This window comes from Eleutherodactylus coqui, chromosome 1, assembly GCF_035609145.1.
Source record: "Eleutherodactylus coqui strain aEleCoq1 chromosome 1, aEleCoq1.hap1, whole genome shotgun sequence".
Classification (NCBI taxonomy): domain Eukaryota; kingdom Metazoa; phylum Chordata; class Amphibia; order Anura; family Eleutherodactylidae; genus Eleutherodactylus; species Eleutherodactylus coqui.
In genome coordinates, this window is record NC_089837.1 from 223,483,771 (window position 1) to 223,504,879 (window position 21,109).

At 39.6% G+C, this 21,109-nt stretch overlaps 1 protein-coding gene across 2 annotated transcripts; it reads left to right on the forward strand.

The window, feature by feature from the left end:
* The first annotated feature begins 247 nt into the window (after positions 1-247).
* On the forward strand, positions 248-18,337 carry MYB (MYB proto-oncogene, transcription factor). 2 transcript variants are annotated; one of them, XM_066605801.1, is made up of 16 exons: positions 248-366; positions 2,816-2,930; positions 3,412-3,483; positions 4,199-4,291; positions 4,556-4,776; positions 5,380-5,611; positions 7,007-7,075; positions 8,135-8,239; positions 9,070-9,312; positions 10,102-10,464; positions 10,851-10,996; positions 11,261-11,375; positions 11,800-11,925; positions 13,257-13,370; positions 13,793-13,900; positions 17,019-18,337. In XM_066605801.1, exons 1-16 carry the CDS (start codon positions 344-346, stop codon positions 17,127-17,129), a joined length of 2,256 nt encoding a protein of 751 aa, XP_066461898.1. In that variant the 5' UTR covers positions 248-343; the 3' UTR covers positions 17,130-18,337. The 2 variants fall into 2 exon arrangements, with proteins under 2 accessions (XP_066461898.1, XP_066461903.1); XM_066605806.1 differs by lacking the exon at positions 10,102-10,464.
* The last annotated feature ends 2,772 nt before the right edge of the window (positions 18,338-21,109 follow it).

A 21,109-nucleotide genomic window follows, 5' to 3' on the forward strand; every position in this document is an offset into this window, starting at 1 on the left:
CCGCAGCGCCGCCTCGCAGAGCGGGGTTTATGCCTAAAAAGGCGCCTGCAGTTTGGCGCTGCCCCCGCCTTACTGCCCCGCTACCCCCGAGGCGGAGGGCGCCTGCGCAGGGCGGCAGATTTGGCGGGAGCGGGCGTGCCGGGGGCGCTTTTGTCCGAGGGAATCTCTTTTCTTATTCCGCCGTCTTTCATGTGAGGCGCCGCCTGCTCCCGCCTCCCCCGCCGCCTCCTCCCGCCCCTGCCCGCCTCCTCTACACCTCCACGAGAAACTTTCATAGAGCTGCAGCCACTTGTAAGAAGTGCAGTCACCTTCTCGCTCACCCTCCCCTGACCTTGGTATAAGGATGGCGAGGAGACCAAGGACCAGGTAATACGGCCAGGCAGCGCTGTGTGCGGGCAGCTGGCAGGACGTGGACACTTCTCATTAAAAGATGAAACTTGCCAGAATGGACTTTTTGGTGACAATGACTGTCAGCTACCTGGCCGCTGGTGGCACTGACGGGTGGCAGCTGTCACAGCCCGCTGCTCGGGTGTCATGCCCTGTGTGTGTGTGATGCCGTGCTCTGTGTGTGATGCCAGGCAGCAGCACCTGCAGAGAGTGGAGGAGGCGGCAGGTGCAGCGGGGATGCCCACGTGTGCCAGGCGGCCGCTGCTCTGCCCCCACGTGGGCATACACCAAGGATGCCTTTCGTTTCATTTCGGCCACTTCGCGGACTTTCCTGGACTTTGTTACTCCCCGATCCCCGCGCTGTGGCCTGGCAGGTGGCAGGAGCTGTGGCAGAGGATGCTCCCGGGCTTGTGTGCTGGGTACAATATCCAGGGGGCATCTAGCACTGATGTGTGCAGCACATGTCTGGGAAAGTAAACACAGGATCTGCCATTGTTCCCAGCCTGCCCGGGCATCTGTCAGATCGCTGGAGCCCTGTGCAGCAGGGGGACCTGAGGACAGGTGGGGTCCGCCTACAGGGGCCTCCAGGAGTTCTCTCCTACTTTGCAACCACTTCTATGAGTTTCCCTGCTACATTGCTGGCTGTGCATTCGCTGCTGTTATCTGGCAGCTGCAATGTGTATTGATAGATCCTCTATACCCTACAGTGTGTTCATCTGAGTATATGTCTAATACCACCACATGTAAAGCCTGAGATAAACTATGTTGTGCAATGTATAATAGATGATGTATGTATCATATATATATATATATATATATATATATATATATACATATATATATATATATGGCGTTACATAGCCCATAGGAGCTTGGTAGAGTAATGTTTGTCATGGCCTATTTGTAAAAGCGGCAAAAAGAAACAGCTGCCCCCACCCATCTGCCCATATATCTTCCCTTTCACCTCTTAGACCATTGCATAAGTGAGTTCCTACAAACTTGCTGCTTACCTTACTCTAACCACAGTGTGATGAAACTGCTCATCCTCGTTAACCCAATCCCCTCACTGAATGTCATGTAGAAACTAACAAGCCCATCTACCGCCAACTATTATATGCCGGCTGGTCTACAAATATGCGCTCTTCGTAAATGTGCTCTATCAAGGCAGATGATCATCTCCAGCTCCCAGCAGGCAGTTTCACTTGACATCATTTCTTGCCATACGGCTACATCTGCTCTATAGCTCTGTCTACATGAGCCACATTTTAGAGAGAGAATTTCCTCTTTGATACTATGTCGTTGGTGACACTTGTAGCAGGCAGTTGGTCCAGTGCTCTTGCAGCGAGGTACTTTTATTCTCTTCTTGCACTTGCCGTGATACATAGCCAGTGATTATGAGAACATTAGCATTTTCTTTTCACTTAAATATAGCTGAAGGGGAAATCCCGTAGCCACAAATGAAGTTGTGTAGCTATGTTAATACATCAGAAGGTTTTTTTTGTTGTAAAGGGGCTCAGATAGATCCCATCATAAGAGCCTCCACGAACCTCTGTGTTGGATATACTGTAGATGACATTATTGACTTTTTCCTCGGTTGCTCAGCAGTGCTCTTGTAAAACTGTCTTTGTCTTCTATGACCATGAACTGCGGGCGTGTTGGTTATTGTGTTTGTATACAAAACAATATGGTGGCACTTGGCCAGAAGCACATTTAGAAAGGCATCTTGTTCTGCGTGGATCACGTTTTTTTTCACCTGTTTATATGTTACTGAAAACGTCAGTAAATTACAAATATTTTCACGTTTTGTTTGATCTAACTAAGTTTGTATTTATAAAACTTTTATTTTTTTTTTGCTTTGTAGTATTTCTCTGTAGGAGGCAATTGTTGCAAAGTTTGTAATGGCTTTGCCTGGCATGATGTGTTTATGAAGTTGTGCTCATCTGACATATATACCCCAGGAAAAGGTCAAACTGAAGCTCCTTCCTTCATTCTCAGGTTTTTAGTGAAAGTGAAGACAACATTTTGGGCCGCTTCCAAAAAGGAATAAAAGTTTGAGTATTGTAAAAAGTAGATAAAGACTCTTAGAGCCCGCTTGTGTAAATGACATGTAATATCAGACTCTCTTACTGTCTTTAAACATTCCGGTTTATTTTGACTTTATTGGTGGAAAGGTTGCCAAATGTGCAATTTGCCACTCATCTGACAGCAGAAGCAGGTCTGAACATGTAGAGCAACGAGCCGTCTGCCAGGACCTTACTGTTGTATCTGTGGATACCGAAAACAGTAGAACCTGTTCAGAGTAGTAGAATAGCATGCAAAATCTATTCACACACATCCGTGTCCCTTTCTATGCAAGTCTAATTCTCTAATGTGAGAAAGTTTGACGTGTTTTTTTTTCTTCTTACATCATGAACCTTTCTTTTCACAGTATATACAGCTCTGAGGAAGAAGAGGATGACATTGAAATGTATGAGCATGATTACGATGGGCTGCTGTCCAAAGGAAAACGGCACTTGGGTAAAACACGGTGGACTCGCGAAGAGGTACTTATGAACGTAAATCGCCGCTGCTCATAGTCCTTTAACATAATCGTAAATGCTCATTGTTTCCTTTGTCATAGATTTTGCGCAGAATGATTTCTTGAGGAAATATGAGCTCATTGAGTGTCACTCTGGCATCCAGGTTCCAGTTTTGTTGTAATGTGGTTGCTTAGAGAGTGAAAGGGAGTGACCTGTTTTTTTCATGTCAACTGGCAACTAATCAATTATTCTGTTGGCTTATTGGATATAATGCTACCTATAGATAGGCAAGATATAAATTACTTGTCAATTATTAGAAACAAGAGTTTAACCCATGCAGTGGTTGTGCACATGTTGCCAATATTTCCTCCCAGATCTTGTGATATATATAGTCTTTAAATAGTCTAATCAGACATAATGTAAGTTCAGAGTATTTAAATGAAATTTAAGGAAAACACGATTTTTATTTTCTGTACCAGTCATCTAACTATTCTTTTTATTTAAGGATGAGAAGCTCAAGAAACTAGTGGAACAGAATGGAACAGAGGACTGGAAAGTTATAGCTAGTTTCCTTCCTGTGAGTCTTATTATGTATCTTTCTGAACATAAATGTGATATGTTCTTTAGAACATCTGTACATCATAGTATACATTTACAAGTATGGGTTTGCGTATACATAATATTCCTTAAGGTCAGCCAACTTGTTTAGTCAGCATCAACCCCAAGTCCAAATTCGCACAGAGCAGTTTGGTGCAGTTTTTGGTATATTTTTCCTTAGCCAAATAACTACGGTACAAGAAAAAGCCAAAGTTATGGTAGAGACTTAAGTTGTGGACTCATTTTGTGTGGTTGTGCTAACCAGGCACAACAGGTTGCTTTCATGCAGAAACACAAAGCCACCAGACAATAAAAGATGTTTCTACTGCACAATAATCTTCTTCTGGGTCCATATATCATTATATCGGACTTTTTCTTGCACCTGTAAATTTCTTTTAGCCAAAGGGAGGAAGAGCCTAATGGAAATCATAGTATAAACACATGTACTTCTGCTCTACTTCCTGGTTTTGCCAAAAAAGACACATCAAAACCACACTGTGTGAACCTGACTTTATACTGGTATCTATCGGCTTGGTATTTACCATGTAAAAGTAAACTGTAGTCTGAAAAAGCAGCAATATTCTGTAATGGTGATTAAAAATACATCTGGGGACATTGAAATGTATGTTAAATAAAATGTTGATATATTAGTATTTTTAATTAAGTGAACTTTTTTTTAAAACTTTTCTTTAAAGAACCGGACAGATGTTCAGTGTCAACATAGATGGCAGAAAGTATTAAACCCTGAACTTATTAAAGGACCATGGACTAAAGAAGAAGATCAAAGAGTATGCTTTAAGCCTTTCTTACCTTCTGTATTGTGTCCATTTATGATGTTTTGTATTAATTCCAGTTAAAATTAACAGTAATGTAGTGAATTAAGTATAAATATTGCACTACAAATAAGTATTAAAGCTTTTGGAGATTTGTTCTTGGCCTGTATACTAGATTATTGTATTATGCACAAGACTTGTGCTGTATAGAACCAGTCTAGAGCTTTTTATTAAAGTGACTCAACATACCTTTCTGTTATTTTTTTCTGTATAATAAAGGTTATTGAACTAGTACAAAAGTATGGCCCAAAACGCTGGTCTGTCATTGCAAAGCACTTGAAAGGAAGAATTGGCAAGCAGTGCAGAGAGAGGTGGCACAATCACCTCAATCCAGAAGTGAAGAAGACCTCTTGGACAGAAGAAGAAGACAGAATAATATATGACGCTCACAAACGTCTAGGAAATAGATGGGCTGAAATAGCAAAACTTCTGCCTGGAAGGTAATTGAACATACAATACTGTATGCATTACATTTGTTTTTAGAGAGTCACACGTTATGTGAGCTATTAATATGAGCTGGGGATAGTTTAATTGAAAATTGTTGCTTTTACCACTTTTAAACGAGTAGTAGATGTTTTCCTGACAGCTCAGATTGAGGGAAAAAAAGGCTCAAAGTGACTAAGAAACCGGGGGCAGTTTATAGAAGCAAAGTAATCTTTTCTAAGAAGTATCATATTACAGCTTTCATTTTCCAGAATAGATTTGAAAATGAATAAAGTCATCTGTTTGGTTGCCATCTTCAGTACCAACTCTTTTCTTAGTTATTCATATGCATGGGGCCTAGTTTCAGTAACAATGTAGTTGAGTTCGGTTAATGTGTAGTACTAGAACAATATTGCCTTGCACTGCTCACCAATTAATTCTCCAATGCATTGAGTAAGTGTGATTGAAGCTTATTTCTTTATAGAAATCATTCTCAGATCTCTGTGTAAATAAATATATTTCAATACAGTCTCTAATTACTTTTAAGATGTAGAATAGAACTAAACTCACATTCTTAATATCGTTTTGAAGTTTTATGCATTTTCAATTTTCCTGTCTAGAACGGATAATGCTATCAAGAACCACTGGAATTCTACTATGCGACGCAAGGTTGAACAGGAGGGTTATCTGCAGGAATCATCCAAAACCAACCAGCCTTCTGCAGCCACAAACTTCCCAAAAAGCAACCACTTGTTGGGCTTCACCACTCACACCCCACCTTCTTCACACATCTCTCAAAGCAACCATGCTCCAGTCAACAACTTCTACTACAATTTAGCTGAGCCACAGAACGTAAGTATCTGTTAAGTATGAATATCTGTATAACGTTACTCTTTGCATGGAAACGTGCCTTAAATAGGCTGTTACAGATGTACTTTCCTGAAATGCAGTATGTGGTTTTATAGCCATGCCAAGTTAAAAGGCAAAAGTATTTAAATATTTTCCGGTTTTTATGATCGTGACTTTAAAATAGAATTTCTGCTACCGTATACTCTCTTATAATTAATTTTTTTTGTCCATTTGAATGTATGCACAAGCTATTCTTCCTCCAAAAGGTCCATTTACACAGGACGAATGTCGGGCAAACGATGCCCGACACTCGTCCCTTTGTTTTCTCGCTCCCGTGCTCCTGCATGGGAGCTAGCAGAGCTGTCTCGCTTATTGAGATAACACAGCGGCTGTTCGCTACTGAATGGACGCTGTTAAAAACTGAATGATGAGCGATGAAGCTCATCGTTTATGCAGCACAAACGATGAGCTCATCGGTCAGTTTAAACAGCGGCCATTCAGTACTGAACGGCCGCTGTGTTATGGCAATGGAGAGTGTTGGGGGAGCGAAAGGAGAGAAATCTCCTGCACTGCCCCGCCCCCCCCTGCTGGCCGCTCCGTGTGCGAGCCAGCTCTGCTAGCTCCTGTGCAGGAGCATGGGAGCGAGGAAACACAGGGACGAGTGTCGGGCATCATTTGCCCAAAATTCGTCCCGTGTAAATGGAGCTTTACTAAATTTAGGAGTTCTGAAAGGTCAGGTAAAGGAAATTCAGCTCCGATTAATTGCGATGTTGAATGGCACTTCTTCATCAGAATAATAAAGGCTCTTTAGAGAGTCTTGGGATAATCCCATCTGCTTTGAATATTTGAAATAATAATGCAAACATTCATGCAAACCTTTTATTTAACATAGCTAAGCCTTTATCTTTTGATTAACATATTAGGAGTACTGCCTAAATATTATCATAGCAATTGTATTTATTTACAGCCCAACCCCCACAAACCCACTAATGCTGTGTTCACATCTGGATTAGAACTTCCGGTCGGAGGTTCCGTTGCAGATCCAGCATAAAATACTGGAAGAAAAAGTTCTGCATGCAGTGCATTTTCTTCCAGTAAAATTCCGGTCAGCTGAGCGAAAACCGAACAGACCCCATTATAGTCAATGGGGTTTTTTGTCGCTGTTTTCTCATAAAACGGACCCGTTCGGCCAGTGGATTCCCATTTCCTGCTCCCCAAATGCAGAAGAAAAACAGAACACCCTTTGCAGATGTGAAGGCAGTCTTACATATTTAAAACGCTGTACAAGACAGCAACTAAATAGCAACAGTTTGCAATTCTGAAAATGTATTTAAAATCAGAGAAAAATATCTTACAGTGTTGTATTAAATACCCTTTTTATCGTATATATATTTGCAGGCACCTTATCCTGTTGCATTGCATGTTAATATAGTGAACGTCCCTCAACCAGCAACTGCAGTTGTTCAGGTATTTATTGCTTTTTTTTTTGGGGGGGGGGGGGGTCAGTTTTAACAGCAACTTAATCATTTCATGCATTTATTAAATGCACACACTTATAATGAAAATATTTGTTTGACTTAAGGTCATTGTTCTAACAGCTTTGCATGAATCCATGCTACAGGTGAATTTAGGGAACTTTGTAATATATCTTATCAGAGAAAATGCCTTTTTCTCCACTCCTCAGGCTCTGTTCCATTCTTCCTCCAAAACTGTTAATTGATTCTGAAATCATGCTAGAATCTGTCTTGGTAGACATGGTGAACTTACTGTTCACTGAGGAATCAGATTACGTGCTGTCCATAGAAGTCCATGGAGAGGGGAGGGGGAAGGAAAAGCTGAGTGAGAGAAGCAGAGAGACACACTCAGATGCTATTGAAACTAATAGCAAGTGTTTTACTGTCTCACAGCTACTGGATTCACAGCTATGCTGCTCAGTATGTATCTATAATGTCATCTGTGCTGCTGTTGCTTCTTCTCTGTATATGAGAAATAGTGATAGTGAGCAGAATCTCCTCTACTTTCTGGGTGCTATTTATGAGAGACATTATGGCAGCTAGTCTACACACACCGGCTCAGGAAACACTCAGATTTACAAATACTGCCACGGAGGGAAAACTGCAAAAAACTGCATAATGCAAGTTATCTAGAGAACATAACTTATGTACACAACAGCTTATTTTGAAAAGTCACCTGAAACGGAGTGTATGCTTTAATCTGCATACATTTGTAAAAACCATCAAGAACAGGATTCATGGAATAGACAGGTTTGTATTTTGACTCTCTTATAACATTTACTTTATGGTGCAGACAAGGTCCGGAAAAGAGGAAGCAATGACTAGGCAAGAATGGTGGATTCAATACTAATTATAAATGTGTTACCACAGTTTTCAGATCTGGATTAAATGTTTTGTCTTTATCTTTGCATTTGAGCACCTGACTATTTGTTAGTTGGTATTACAGCTCAAACAGCATAAAGTTTTCCTGACTTGTATTCTTGATTGTAAATGAATTGTCATTTTGTTATAGAGACACTATAATGATGAAGATCCAGAAAAAGAAAAGAGAATAAAAGAGTTAGAACTATTGCTCATGTCAACTGAGAATGAACTAAAAGGACATCATGCATTACCGGTAAGACACCTGTTTAGAGGGGTTGTGTAAACGTTATCTCCTATCTACAGAATAGGGGATAACGTTCAGACTGGTAAGGGTCCAACTACTGGGATCAAGTGTTTGGCTAAAGTATCTCCGGCATTTTCACTGAAATGAATGGAAGAGTGGTGTGCATGTGCGACTGCCGCTGCCCTTACTTCAGGATACACCGGTGCTCTGTTCTTGGGAGCAGTGAGGGTCCCGGCAGTCAGACTCACACTGATCTTAAAGTTTATCCCAATCCTGTGGATAGGCTGTAACTTTCAAACATGGCATATGCTTACTAAACTTCATTATGTTTACACCTCCTTACTAAAATACCAACACTGTTCTCTACGTTCTTAGGAGTGCAAGGTTTACTTTACTACTAATTGTTTTAACCCTATTAAACCCACATAGACAAGTTAGTGGCTTACATGTTGATCGTGAAGTAAAGATACAATGAATTCAACCTTTAAGGCACAATTATATAGCCGTATTTTAGTATGGATTCTATTAGTCTTTAAGCCGTTAAAGCTCCAAATGCGTATTGTTTTTACACATAATGACCTTGACACTTCAATATAGTTGCAGTAATGAAATAGTAATTGCACTATGACACAACATATAGCAACATTTGAGGCAAAGCTCTACATTGATGAAAGGAAACATCTTGACAACTGTTTCAGAAGTGTAAGTTCTTTGGATGATGCAACTGCTTTTATCGGGACTCTAGCTGTGTGTGAGACACCTTGAGCAATTTCATTTTAAGTTCCTTCTTTTTTTTTTACTATATTTTTTTAATTTTCAACCCTGTCTTTGCAAAACAGAATCATGCAGAAGAATATCCTATATGGCACAGTACAACTGTTGCTGACAACTCTAGGCCTCATGGGGACAGTGCTCCTGTGTCCTGCCTTGGTGAGCCACATAACTGTACACCTTCCCCTCCCATGGACCATGGATGCCTTCCTGAAGAAAGTGCTTCCCCTGCCAGATGCTTTGGTGTTAATCTATTAATACAGATGAAAAACTTGCCTGAATACTCAGAAACTCTCCAACTCATTGACTCTGTAAGTAGCACAAGAAAACTCAACTGTATGGTCTGATATAACAGCATCTATATTCACAGAACAGTAGTGTAAACTAGAATAAAGTATTTTATTAGCTAATAGCTGAACCAGCTTACATTTACAGTTTTTGTTCCAAAATGTTAGCTTATTTACAATGATTCACGATGAAAAGTCGTTTTAGACACAGATTACCATATAGCTTTCCATAAAATTCCATATACAGCATGCACAGTGTGTCCTGGTAGAAGAATAGGATAAGAATAGAAATTTGTACTGCATAAAGATAATGCTGTACAAATATAAGTAATTTCCCATAAAGTGTGTATTTTTGGGTATTTCACACCAAGCCCCAAGTTTACAAAAATGTGGGGCTTGTTGCGACTGAACTATAATTTCTAAAGATATTATTATTTTCACAATTCCTTAAACTGTCACACAGTGTTGTCACTATAAGGCATCGATTAACTGCAAAGAATGCTTGTCTGTCTTTTTCTAGCTTAACAAGTCTGCATGTGCTTCTGTGGTTTAAAAGAATATTAAGCTCTATATTCTGTGGCACTACACGCAGTGCTTCTTTTCATTAAAGAGCGGTATTGCAGCCATATGAAGGTTCTGAGAATATGATTACGGTCCTTAAACTGACAGAGAGGTTGTCTGTATTTGAGCCTGCTTCCTTACCTATCAGGAAGTTGTGATAAATAGAACTGTGCCTGTAATGTTTTTGGACTGCTGTTTTAGGTGGCACCATACCTAATGTTAAACGTTTCGTGCCTCCTACGTTGTTTTCAGGATTCTTCATCATGGGGTGAAGTCAACAGTTATGAAACCAATGAGCAAGGAGATTCCTCACCCAGCCAATCTCCCTCAACTCAAGACCCAGAGCCTCCAGAAGGCATGGGCAGCCTGTGCAGCCCAAGAGATACACCTGATACAAACTTAAGCAAAAGTACATTGTATCAAGGTTCTTTCATATCTCCCAACTCTCTAAATTCCCTAAAAAGCACCTCATCACCGCTGATCGTCTTGTGCAAAAAGAAAGGGCGTCTGAATTGCTTAGCCAGTGGAGACAGCAGTCCCTTTAACCTGGCTGGCATCACCAGTTCTACACCAAAGCCGTCCCCTATCAAAAGCCTACCCTTCTCTCCCTCTCAGGTAGATTAAAACTTCTGCAAAGTTGTCACTAATTCTAAACAGTCACCAGAGAATTAATATAGAAACTAATTGTTTGGAAACAATGACTAATTCCTCTCACACTCATTGATTTCACATCATGCCGAAAACTTTACCAGCAACTCTTTAAATGGCATTTAGTTTTGTATTGTGGGAGGAGGTGATGGTGATGGGGCTTTTATTCTTTGCTTATGGCTTTCATTTGTTTGGTGATGGTTCAGTAACATGTGTTAAGTGCTTGATTTCTTCATTTAATTCTGTAAGCCTCTAACTGATTGTCTTATTGCTTGTTTGTGTGAAAATATATTGATCATCTCTGTACTTTTAACCACTATCACAAATTAACCAGTTTGCCTTTTTGTTTTCAGTTTTTAAACACAGCAGCAGCACATGACAACTTAGATATGGAGCACCCAAGCCTAACCTCCACCCCACTTTGTGCCCCTCATAAAGCTACTCTAGTAACATCTCTTCATCGGGAACACACATTTCGTCTTCAAAAAGAAAATAGCATGTGAGTTATTTATTGTTTTACAGATTTGCGTACTGTACCTTTTTTAATATATTGTACTATATTTGTGTTTTAAACATATTAAAATTAAATATGAACATAATTCCCATTCCAAAGTATGGAAAGAATTAATGTCTGTATCTGGGGATTTGACTAGGCATATAAATTTGTTAGTGTTAGTTTTTCAGATCTATTTTTAGAGTTAAGGTATTTGTTTGGACTTTTTATCATTTTTGATTAATCATATTTGTTTCTTGTCATTTAAAGTCTTAGGACTCCAGCTATAAAAAGGTCAATTTTGGATAGTTCTCCAAGAACTCCTACACCATTTAAAAATGCCTTAGCAGCTCAAGAATTCAAATATGGGCCACTTAAACTTTTGGTGAGTTGATTTGTAAATTATGGACAACTTTATGAAGTAGGCAGAATGGTGCCTGTTTTTAAATTCAGTGCATTGTTGCCTGGCATAATTGCATTAATTTACCAAACCCTGTGCCACTGACACCTATGACATTTTTCTGCAATGGGGAATAAAGGAGGTGGGGCTTTCAAGTCAGAGATTGTGTGACTTAGATGAATTTACATGCCGCAGACTTTTTGCTAAAATATCTGCAACTGAAAATGTGTTGCAAACGTCTGAATGGGTTTGTTTTGGCAACAGTTACATGTATGTGTACAAGCCTCATTCAGGTTAACTGAAACAGTGTAGAAATTTCTACAGCAATTCTGCCACGTGTAATTAGTGCAGCATAGTAGATATGGACCAATGTGTTTGATCCTTTACCATTTTTACCTTGTATTTTTAGCACCACACCCCTTCACACCTTGCTGAAGACCTGCAGGAAGTAATCAAGCAAGAGGCTGATGAATCTGGCATTGTAACTGAGCTTCAAGATATAGAAGAACCCCTGTTAAAGAAAATTAAGCTAGAAGTAAATACAAATGTCAACATTTTCTTTTTAATGAGAGCATCGAATTCACTAAAAAGAATTCTGTACATAAATATGATATCTTGCATTACCTTACAAAGAGAACACACATTATTTAAAGTAACACAAAGCAGTAATAAGTCTTGCCACACAGAAATTCAAACCCGACATTCCATATCTACCATAAGGTGAACTTTTTTGGGGGGGAAATAATTCATTTTTCCTTTTAAAATGCTTATTTTTTGTATGAGAGAAAGATCAATGTCTGCATTTTTATATACAAAAATGTCATAGATTTTAGTCAAAGGTTAGAAATTCAACAAACAAAAGCTCTGCATATAATTAAAGCTTTTTCATTTCACTAGTGTTTGACAAGTGCTGTTAGTATTTACTTATATTGAAGTACCTTCCCATATGCCAATAATGGTGTGGCATACAGTCACTACAGTGCAGCACTACTACCCTGTTTCCCTGAAAATAAGACATAGCATGATTTTCCAGAATTTTTGAGTATGCAAAATGGTTTTTCAGGCTTTTTGAGGATGCTTGAAATATAAGCCCTACTCCAAAATTAAGCCCTGCTAACAGTTAATTTAAAAAGTCAATTTAAATAGTATCCAGGCAGCTATACATGTAAAAAAGTTAAACCTTTTTGAACAAAAATTAATATAAGATACTGTCTTATTTTCGTGGAAACACGGTACTACATGCAGCTTTCGCCACAATCATGGTCACTGTTTAAAAATGCTACTAGAATTGCAGCACAGCTTTCAGTCCTGCAGTTCTTTTCCAATTAGGGTCATAACAAATCTGTAATAACATCACTATAAAGACATGGAATACTTCCGCATGTAGCATGCCCTGAAAACCATGTAGTCTAAAACCGTACGGACCCTGGTGCCTGTAGACAACGTGCAGACAGCAGGTGGGCAGTGGGTTGTAGCGGTGATTTATGGTTTTATTGGTGGTATGTTGCTATTGCATGCCCTATAATCTCTGTGGATTTTCTTAGTTCAATCTGAATGAGGTTAGGAAAACCCCGATCTACATGCATTTAGTGGACATTTTAAATACAGAAAATCCCACATCCTGTGAACCCAATCCTAGAATGGCACTCTAATAGTTATGCAGAGCCTAAGCAAGCTAATAACATAAGATAAAAAAGGAGAAAACACGAGAGCAAAAAAGTTGTATAAAATCTGAACTTTATTGGAATAGTTTTCCATTTAGATTATATAACCCTGTTATTATAGACAAATATAATTACACATCTATAGATCTTGTGGATTACAAATTGATGGTTCTGAATACTTTTGTTTTTGCCCTTTTATCAGGTAGAGTCACCCTCGCCACCTCATAAAGGTAGCCATTTCTTCTCTACTCCGTGGGAACAAGAGAACCTGACAGCTCAATTGTTCACACAACAGAGTATTTTGGAAGATACTCCTGTAAGTATACCACACTATAGTAGAAAGTAAAGAGATAATTTATGTCTTTCTAAGAGGACCTGTCTTCATTGTCTATGAATTAATGAAGGCAGATATTTCTAATCAGATGCTGCTTTATATATTCTGTAAATTTGTAGTTACTATTGATTCTAATACTGTGCTAGAATGTGTGATTGAGATGGACTTGGACAAAAAGAGAAAAAATAGCAATATCAAACTCGTTAAGTTTTGTGCTGGCACAGGAAGTGTCTGTTAGTAAATTCTAAACTTTGTCACTTCAGAGTTGGATCTAATCTGTCATCATGTGATGATCACTTTAAAAATGTATATTGTAGAAATTTCCTTTTAATGCTACGTTTATTATTTTTAGTCTAGAAAATGTAATTTTGAACTGTAATTTTTAATTAGTGCTTTTGTTTCAGAATCTTCTTACCAGTTCATTGTTAATGAAACCTATGTCTGATAAAGAAGACCATAGAGTAAAATCTTTTACCGTACCCAGGAACAGGTCACTGGCAAGCCCATTACAGGTAACTGATTACCATTACCTTCAGTTAAGGCCCCTTTACACAGGATAATGATTGGCCAAACAGATGTTCGTATGAACGTTTGTTCTTGATCATTGTCCAATTTCCAGCAATCGGACAACACATAAATACTCATCAGCTGCTCACAGCTTTTATGCACACAGAAAAATGATTGTCAGCAGCACATTTTCCCATGTAAACAAGAACACAGATCATAAGTCACAAATGATTGTTTATGCAACTGTTCGTTCCCAAAATTTGCTCACTGGCACTCATCTAAGGACCTTTTACAGTCGACTTGCTATATTATCAGTTGACGCTTATGGGCAATTTATCTGCCCTTGTAAAAGGAGTTAGTCATACTTGAATCTAGCAGTATTTCCAGTAGTTGCAACTTGACTGCCTCTGTCAACACTGCATTGGTAGGATGCAAGCTGCTGGAAATGATACATGTACTCTACTAACAGAATCTTCTGGGTTATCACTGTAGTCCTCCCCTATCATAAAGAAAGCAGGTCTAAAAATCTCTTATGGAATTGTTGATAAAGCAATATTATGCTTTTAATGTCTTTCTTAAGGCCCTTTTACATGTAACGAGTGTCTGGCAAACAATGCCCGACACTCGTCCCCTTGTATACTCGCTCCCGTGCTGTTACACAGGAGCGAGTATTGCTGAATCGCTCACAGAGCGGTCAGCAGAGAGGCAGTGCAGATTGGAGGAGAGTTCTTTGAACCCTGCTCTCTCCCTCTGCCCACCTACATTAACTGTAAGCAGCGGCCGTTCAGTATTGAATGACTGCTGTTTAAACTAAACAATGGTTGTTCGGATTTTAAGCAGCAGTCATTCAGTTTCTGAACAACCAGAACAATAATCGTCCCATGTAAAAGGGCCTATAAAGATGGATCTGCATGTAGTTTTTTTTATCATTTGCTTGTTATCGCACAAAGCCCAGTGCCATTTGTTTTTTGTGTCAGACAAAAAAATCTTAGGCAGGTCTCACACGACCAGCTAGGAACTGCGAATTCCGCGAGTGTTTAATACACGGATCAAATGCATTGGATTACACAATTACGCACATATTAGCGGGTCGGAATTACATAATTTGCTTGAGAAAACAATGCAGCATGTTCTAGTTTACCGCAGATGTTCGCGACATAGAGCCCATTGTTCTCTATAGTTGCAGATATACCTGCAGCCCTTACGCATTGACATTGCGTTTTGTGCTTGCAGGAAATATAAACCCCAAAAAAGTGTACTGCACATGACCGTCTGCGTGAGTACGCGGTCATGCTCAGTACATTACGCGGTCGTACGCAGGGTCACAGCTGGGCTTATAGCCACTGCAGATTCCGCATACAGCCGTGTTAGTTTGGACTTACTCTGCAGAAAGGAGAGTGAATAGGCAAATATAAAAAGCTACATATTTACATGTATGGTTGGAACAAAAAAAATTGTTTGTCACTAAGCAGACTAGGATGCATCCACTTTTTCACGTTAGACAATTTGTGGATTTTCTGTAGAAGATTTTGGTGCTAATCCACATCAAAATTTGCATGAAATCGACCGATAACGTGGATTTTAAAGAGGTGAAATTTGCACTGAAAATTTGCAACATAAATCAATATGCTGCTTATTTTAAATTTGCACCACAAATCAATTTACACTGAAGATTTTTACCATAGCACGTGGAGGAGATTTCTTGACCTCTTATCCACACTGCTGGTACTATAAAATGCTGTGGATTTTCCACACCCAATCCACTGTTAGAAATCCGCAGCATTTCCGCTATGTGTGAATATACCCTTAAATGCACCCGGTCACGCGATTTTTCTACACGCAAATTAATTTTTTTTTCCCACGCACCTATACTTGCACAAAAAACATCGCTCGCCTGACTGCACCGCTAAAAGGAAAGGTTTTGCTCAACGTTCTTTGAAAAAGATGTTAATGTAAATGTCGTTTTTAGTTTCTTAATATGAATGTATAAAATTGTCAGAACAGCAAATTACATACTGATACATTAGAATAAATTCTAGAATTTACACATTAAACTCCGTAATAATATAGTACGCAGCAAGATCCCAAGCTTTTTACAGATAGTAAAAGTACACCACGTGCTTTTAAAAGAATTTAAGCTTAATATAGATTGCAAAGAAAATAAGTGTAATGTAAGATTATTTAATCACCGTTAGGCCTCGTTCATATGAGCGCTGTTTTAGCACATTAGAGGCACGCAAAGAAAGTGCTTCTATTAGGACCAATGGTTTCCTATAGAACCATTCAGATGAAGGAATTTTAGATGCGTTATATACTTGCACCAAACAAAGATAGGACATACGACTGCAATGCTCGCATTTTAGGTCCATGGTGCGTGAAAAGATAAGACCTGACCTAGCTTTGGTGCGTGCTTTCCATAGACTCCAATGGGAGCTGGCTAACACGCACCTCTGATCGCATGAACTGGCAATTTCACAGCTAAATAGAACATCTGGAAATCACTCGTTCACAATATCTTTAATGCAGTATAGCTGTGATCTTTTCATGCACCTATACTGCGCTAAACAGCGCTCATGTGAACGAGGCCTTAGACTAAAGCCCCATGTACATGCAAAGATGATCGCTCAAAATTTGTCAGAAACTGACAGTTTTAAGCGATCATTTTGCATTAACTACTAATCGGTTAATCAGCCTATTAGTAGCTATCTAGCTTCATTTGCATGTATTTAGAGAACAGCGGGTGATCTGCTCTCTAAATACAGCTGCTTTGTTCTGCCACTGGCTGCCAGCTGCATACAATGCTACCAGTGCTGCCCGTGGAGAATACAGCATGCTGTCCTTCTTATCAGGGACGATGGATTTTTAGCTGAGCTGGAGTCAGCAATGAACGAAGAGTGCACGGTAAGTGCACAATGGGCACACATTTATATGCAATGGCTATTGCTCAAACGCTGTCGTTTGGGCGAATTTTGAGCGATAATTGTTGCGTGTAAGTGAGGCGTAAGACTACTAGAAACCACAGCACGAGACCCATATCGGTGAATAAGAATGAAGAGCGACTATAAATTGCCACAATGTTGCTATATCCTTATACTAATATACATATATATTTTCTCCCAACAGCAATTCAGCAGTGCGTGGGAAGCAATGTCTTGTGGGAAAACGGAAGAGCAGAAGATGTATTCAGAAATTTATCACAAACGTATGAAAAATGTATCTACACTTGTCATGTGATGACAATGGGGTCTTAAAGAAGCATTATCATAGAAACACTTCATATTACTTCGGGAATTTGTCGGGAAATTCCTCCACATGAAGCTTTGGGAATATTGTTAATTGGGAGATTTTTGTTGTGGTACAACAGTTGGGAGAAGCACCAAGTGCATTTTGTTCTAGTCACTAGGCCTATTGTTGGAATTGCATTGTGTCAACCAATGTTGGCGTATGTATATTTCCACAAACATAAAGTGACATTTCTGCCTAAATAATTTAGGTGTTGCGCTGTTATTTAGTGTATTTTACACAACATTTGAACATGTTTAAAAGAACAAACACAATACCAGTATTGTCTATAGGAGAAATTTGCTGGCATATTACAAACGGGAACCATACCAATTTCTGTCTGATTGCCAGTAAGCAAAGTCTACTGATACAGGGGAGTAGCAAGCATTACTACAATTGTCAATATTTATCACACATGCAAAAGGGAGTAGTTATCGTTAATGTTCATAAATGTACATTTTTTTTCTACAGTGTGTAAAAAAAAAATAATTGTTTTGTTTGTTTTTTATACACATTTTAGCTTGCTTTACATGGCTACTGGAAAACAAAATTTTGTTAAATAAAGCAAATTTATATTTTTATTCACTAATTTAATTTTTTTTATTAAATTACCAAGATTTTGTTGTGGTTTTTTTTAATATATTATTTTTACCCCTTGCCCTGCTGCTATGACTGTAGCATGTAGACATGCTAGCATTGTGACAAAGTAATTGGAATGTGTACAAAAGAAAAAGACTATCATGCTGATGTCTGCTTTATTATGCACTAGCATTTCATACATTTTTATGTTTTAAAAACCATTTTGTATATTTACTAAGTAAAAGAATGAAAAAAAATACTGGGAGATTTTGAAAATTGCACCTTCAGTTAATTGGGAGAAGACTGCATTTTATATGTTTGTTTTTTATTTCCTTTTGTTTGTCTGTTTTTTTTCAGGAATTCTGTTATATAGACTTGGTTTTCTACCCAGTGTTTTATTGTTCTGTATCTGTACAGTTACTGCCTTTTATTTGGACTTGAGCAGAACACTGTATCGTTGAGTTTTATTGTTGTTCGTAAACTTTAAATCTGCTGCCTTAAAGAATAAAGTGCAGCATAACTGCACTTATTTTGTACTGCCTTTGTAAAAAAAAAAATATATCTAAATAAAAAAGAGTGTTTTCTAACTTGTTGCATTCTCACATGTTGCTATTTACAAGTGTTTTATTCTCATTTAGCTCTGCCTGAATGAAAGCCCAGGATGTTATGTGTTCTTCTAAGGGCTCTTTTACACTGTCCACCCGCAGTGAGGCCATGTGCATGGCTCTCGGGTTCACTGCTCTAAAGATTGCGTGAACCGGCTAATTCTAACTACTTTGAAGTCGCCGTTCGCACGATCCAAGGTCCTATCTTTGCGCGCACCTCGAAGCTGACATGCGAGTTTGCACTCACATGTCCTATCTTTATTTTGATGTGCGTGTCTAACAATCGTCCATTTGAACGCTTCTATAGGAACTCTTTGGTTTTTATAGTAGCGTGTTCTGTGTGCACTCCTTATGTGTATCGACAGCGCCCGTGTGAATGTGCCATCTTGAATGGCTTGAAAGCAGGACCTGGAACTGGCAGAGTAATGACAGAGAACAACTGCAGATGATATATCCCGTACCCCTCTGGTACCGGGACAGAATTTTGTTTCAAAACTAAAGAGTTCCTTAGTGATCACCCCATAGACTTTTTACGTCCTGCTTTAGCTGGCTTTTATCCTAAGGGCCGTAAGAACACGCTTGCTCTGGGGATTAAAACCATGTGGGCTGAGGATGTGACCGCTCCATGTTGTCTGTTACCAGAGGTAGCTGACAACCTCGAGCTGTCATGGGGGGCCGCAGGAAGACCCCCTTCCTCCCAGTCACGCGATCGCCTGTATCTACTGCATAAAAGTGAATAAAAATTAAATAAAATTACATATTAGCAAAAATATGATTTTTTTCCCCCACTAAATTGCATTCATTCCTGAAAAGAAACTGTGGGGTCAAAATACTCATGACCCCCCTCAGTGAATACATTGAAATGTGTATTTTTTAAAATGGGGTCATTTGTGGGGGTATCTATCTTTCTGATACCTATGAGCCTTTACAATCTTGGCTTGGTGTAGAAAAACAAAGTGTTCCTCAAAACCTTATTAAGCAATGCTAAATTTGTACGTCTTCTAAATGGTAAAAAAAAACTGAAGTTTTTCCAATGTGCATCCAGAATAAAGTAAACAGATGGAAATATATATCTTATCAAAAATGTGTACAGTATGTTTGCACATATCTGGGATATTGCAGTTGAAAATGTTAAAAAAGTTCCGAATTTTGGTGCTTTTACGTAATAAATACAAATTCTATCGGTCTATTTTTACCACCTAAATGAAGTACAGTATGTGGTGAAAAAACAGCGTCAGAATGACTTGGATATGCAAAACCTTTACGGAGTTATTCTCTGCTAAACTGACACATGTCAGATTTCGAAAATTTGGCCTGGTTATTAAGGCGCATACGGGCTTCGTCACTAAGGAGTTAAGTCATAATGATTTGAGCATAACAGTAGTTTAATAAACCACAAAACAATCAGTGCTCAACACAAGGTAGTGTGAAGTCTATCCATTTTATACAAAAAAATAAAAATTAGTTTGTTATAGTGCACGTTCCCAATCGTGATATATGTATATATACACACAGACTTTTAGGGCCCTTTTACATGGTCCCTCTGAACGATTGTTGTTCAATCTAAATACATGCACTGACTGAACAACAAATGAGAATTCATTTACTTCTCATTCCTTTTATGCATGCATAAAATAATGAATATGAATAACTGATTGGCCCGTGTAAACAGTCGCTCATCTATGAGCTCCTGACAGTTTTTTGTGAATTGAGGGGGGCGGGTCAGAACGATCCCTATCTCGCTCCGCGTTCATTCACTCAGCAATGCTCATTCTTGTGTAAAAGCACATGAAAGATCATTGCTGGGACGACCTGTCGGGCATATGTAAAAGGACCCTTAGGCCTCCTTCCCACGAACGGATTTCCGCCGCGTAATTCGCGGCGAAAATCCGCTGCGTTGCCCGCAGCTATTAGGTTCTATTGAACCTAATAGCACAATGCTCACGATGCGTAATTCCACCGCGGAATTACGCACCGCGATTTCTCCCGTCCTCACCCGCAGCATGCTCTATTTTCTGCGGGTGAGGACGGGCTGTACGCACTGACGGCTTCCATTGCAGTCAATGGAAGCCGTCCATTCACGCTATCTCCCGCTGTAACCAGCGGGAGATAGCGTGAAAAAACGCTTTCCCGCCCACCGCCGAGCGTCATATGACGCCAAATGACGCGGTCCGGCCGCGTCACGTGACACGGCCGGCCGTGCACGTGACACGGCTGGCCGTGCACGTGACACGGCTGGTGACGCGAGGGCGGTGGGCGGTGACGCGCGGCGGTGGGCGGGGAAGCGATTTCACGCTATCTCCCGCAGGTAAGTATAGGGGCTCTGGGGGGCGCCGTGACGGGCTTCGCAGCGGAATATTACGCTGCGGAGCCCGTCACGCTCGTGGGAAGGAGGCCTTAGCCTGATGTAGTAAGGTTTGTTATCAAAACAACACTGCCCTCATGTGTTTACATTCTCTACTACACATTATGCCTCTCACTCCTCACTATAGCAACTACAGGGTGGGCCATGGAATAGTAACCCAGCACCACACTCTTATGAAAGCTATCAAAAATAAAGTCTGTCTTTGTTGCTCATAGCAACCAATCACAGCCCAGGTTTAATTTCTTATACTGCTGAGGTAAAATGAAAGCTGCGCTGGGATTGGTTGCTAGGGTCAACAAAGGTTTTCCTTTAGACAGCTTTTATAAGAATGTGGTGCTGGGATAATTATCCGTGGCCACTCTGTACAACAAACTTCATTGGAA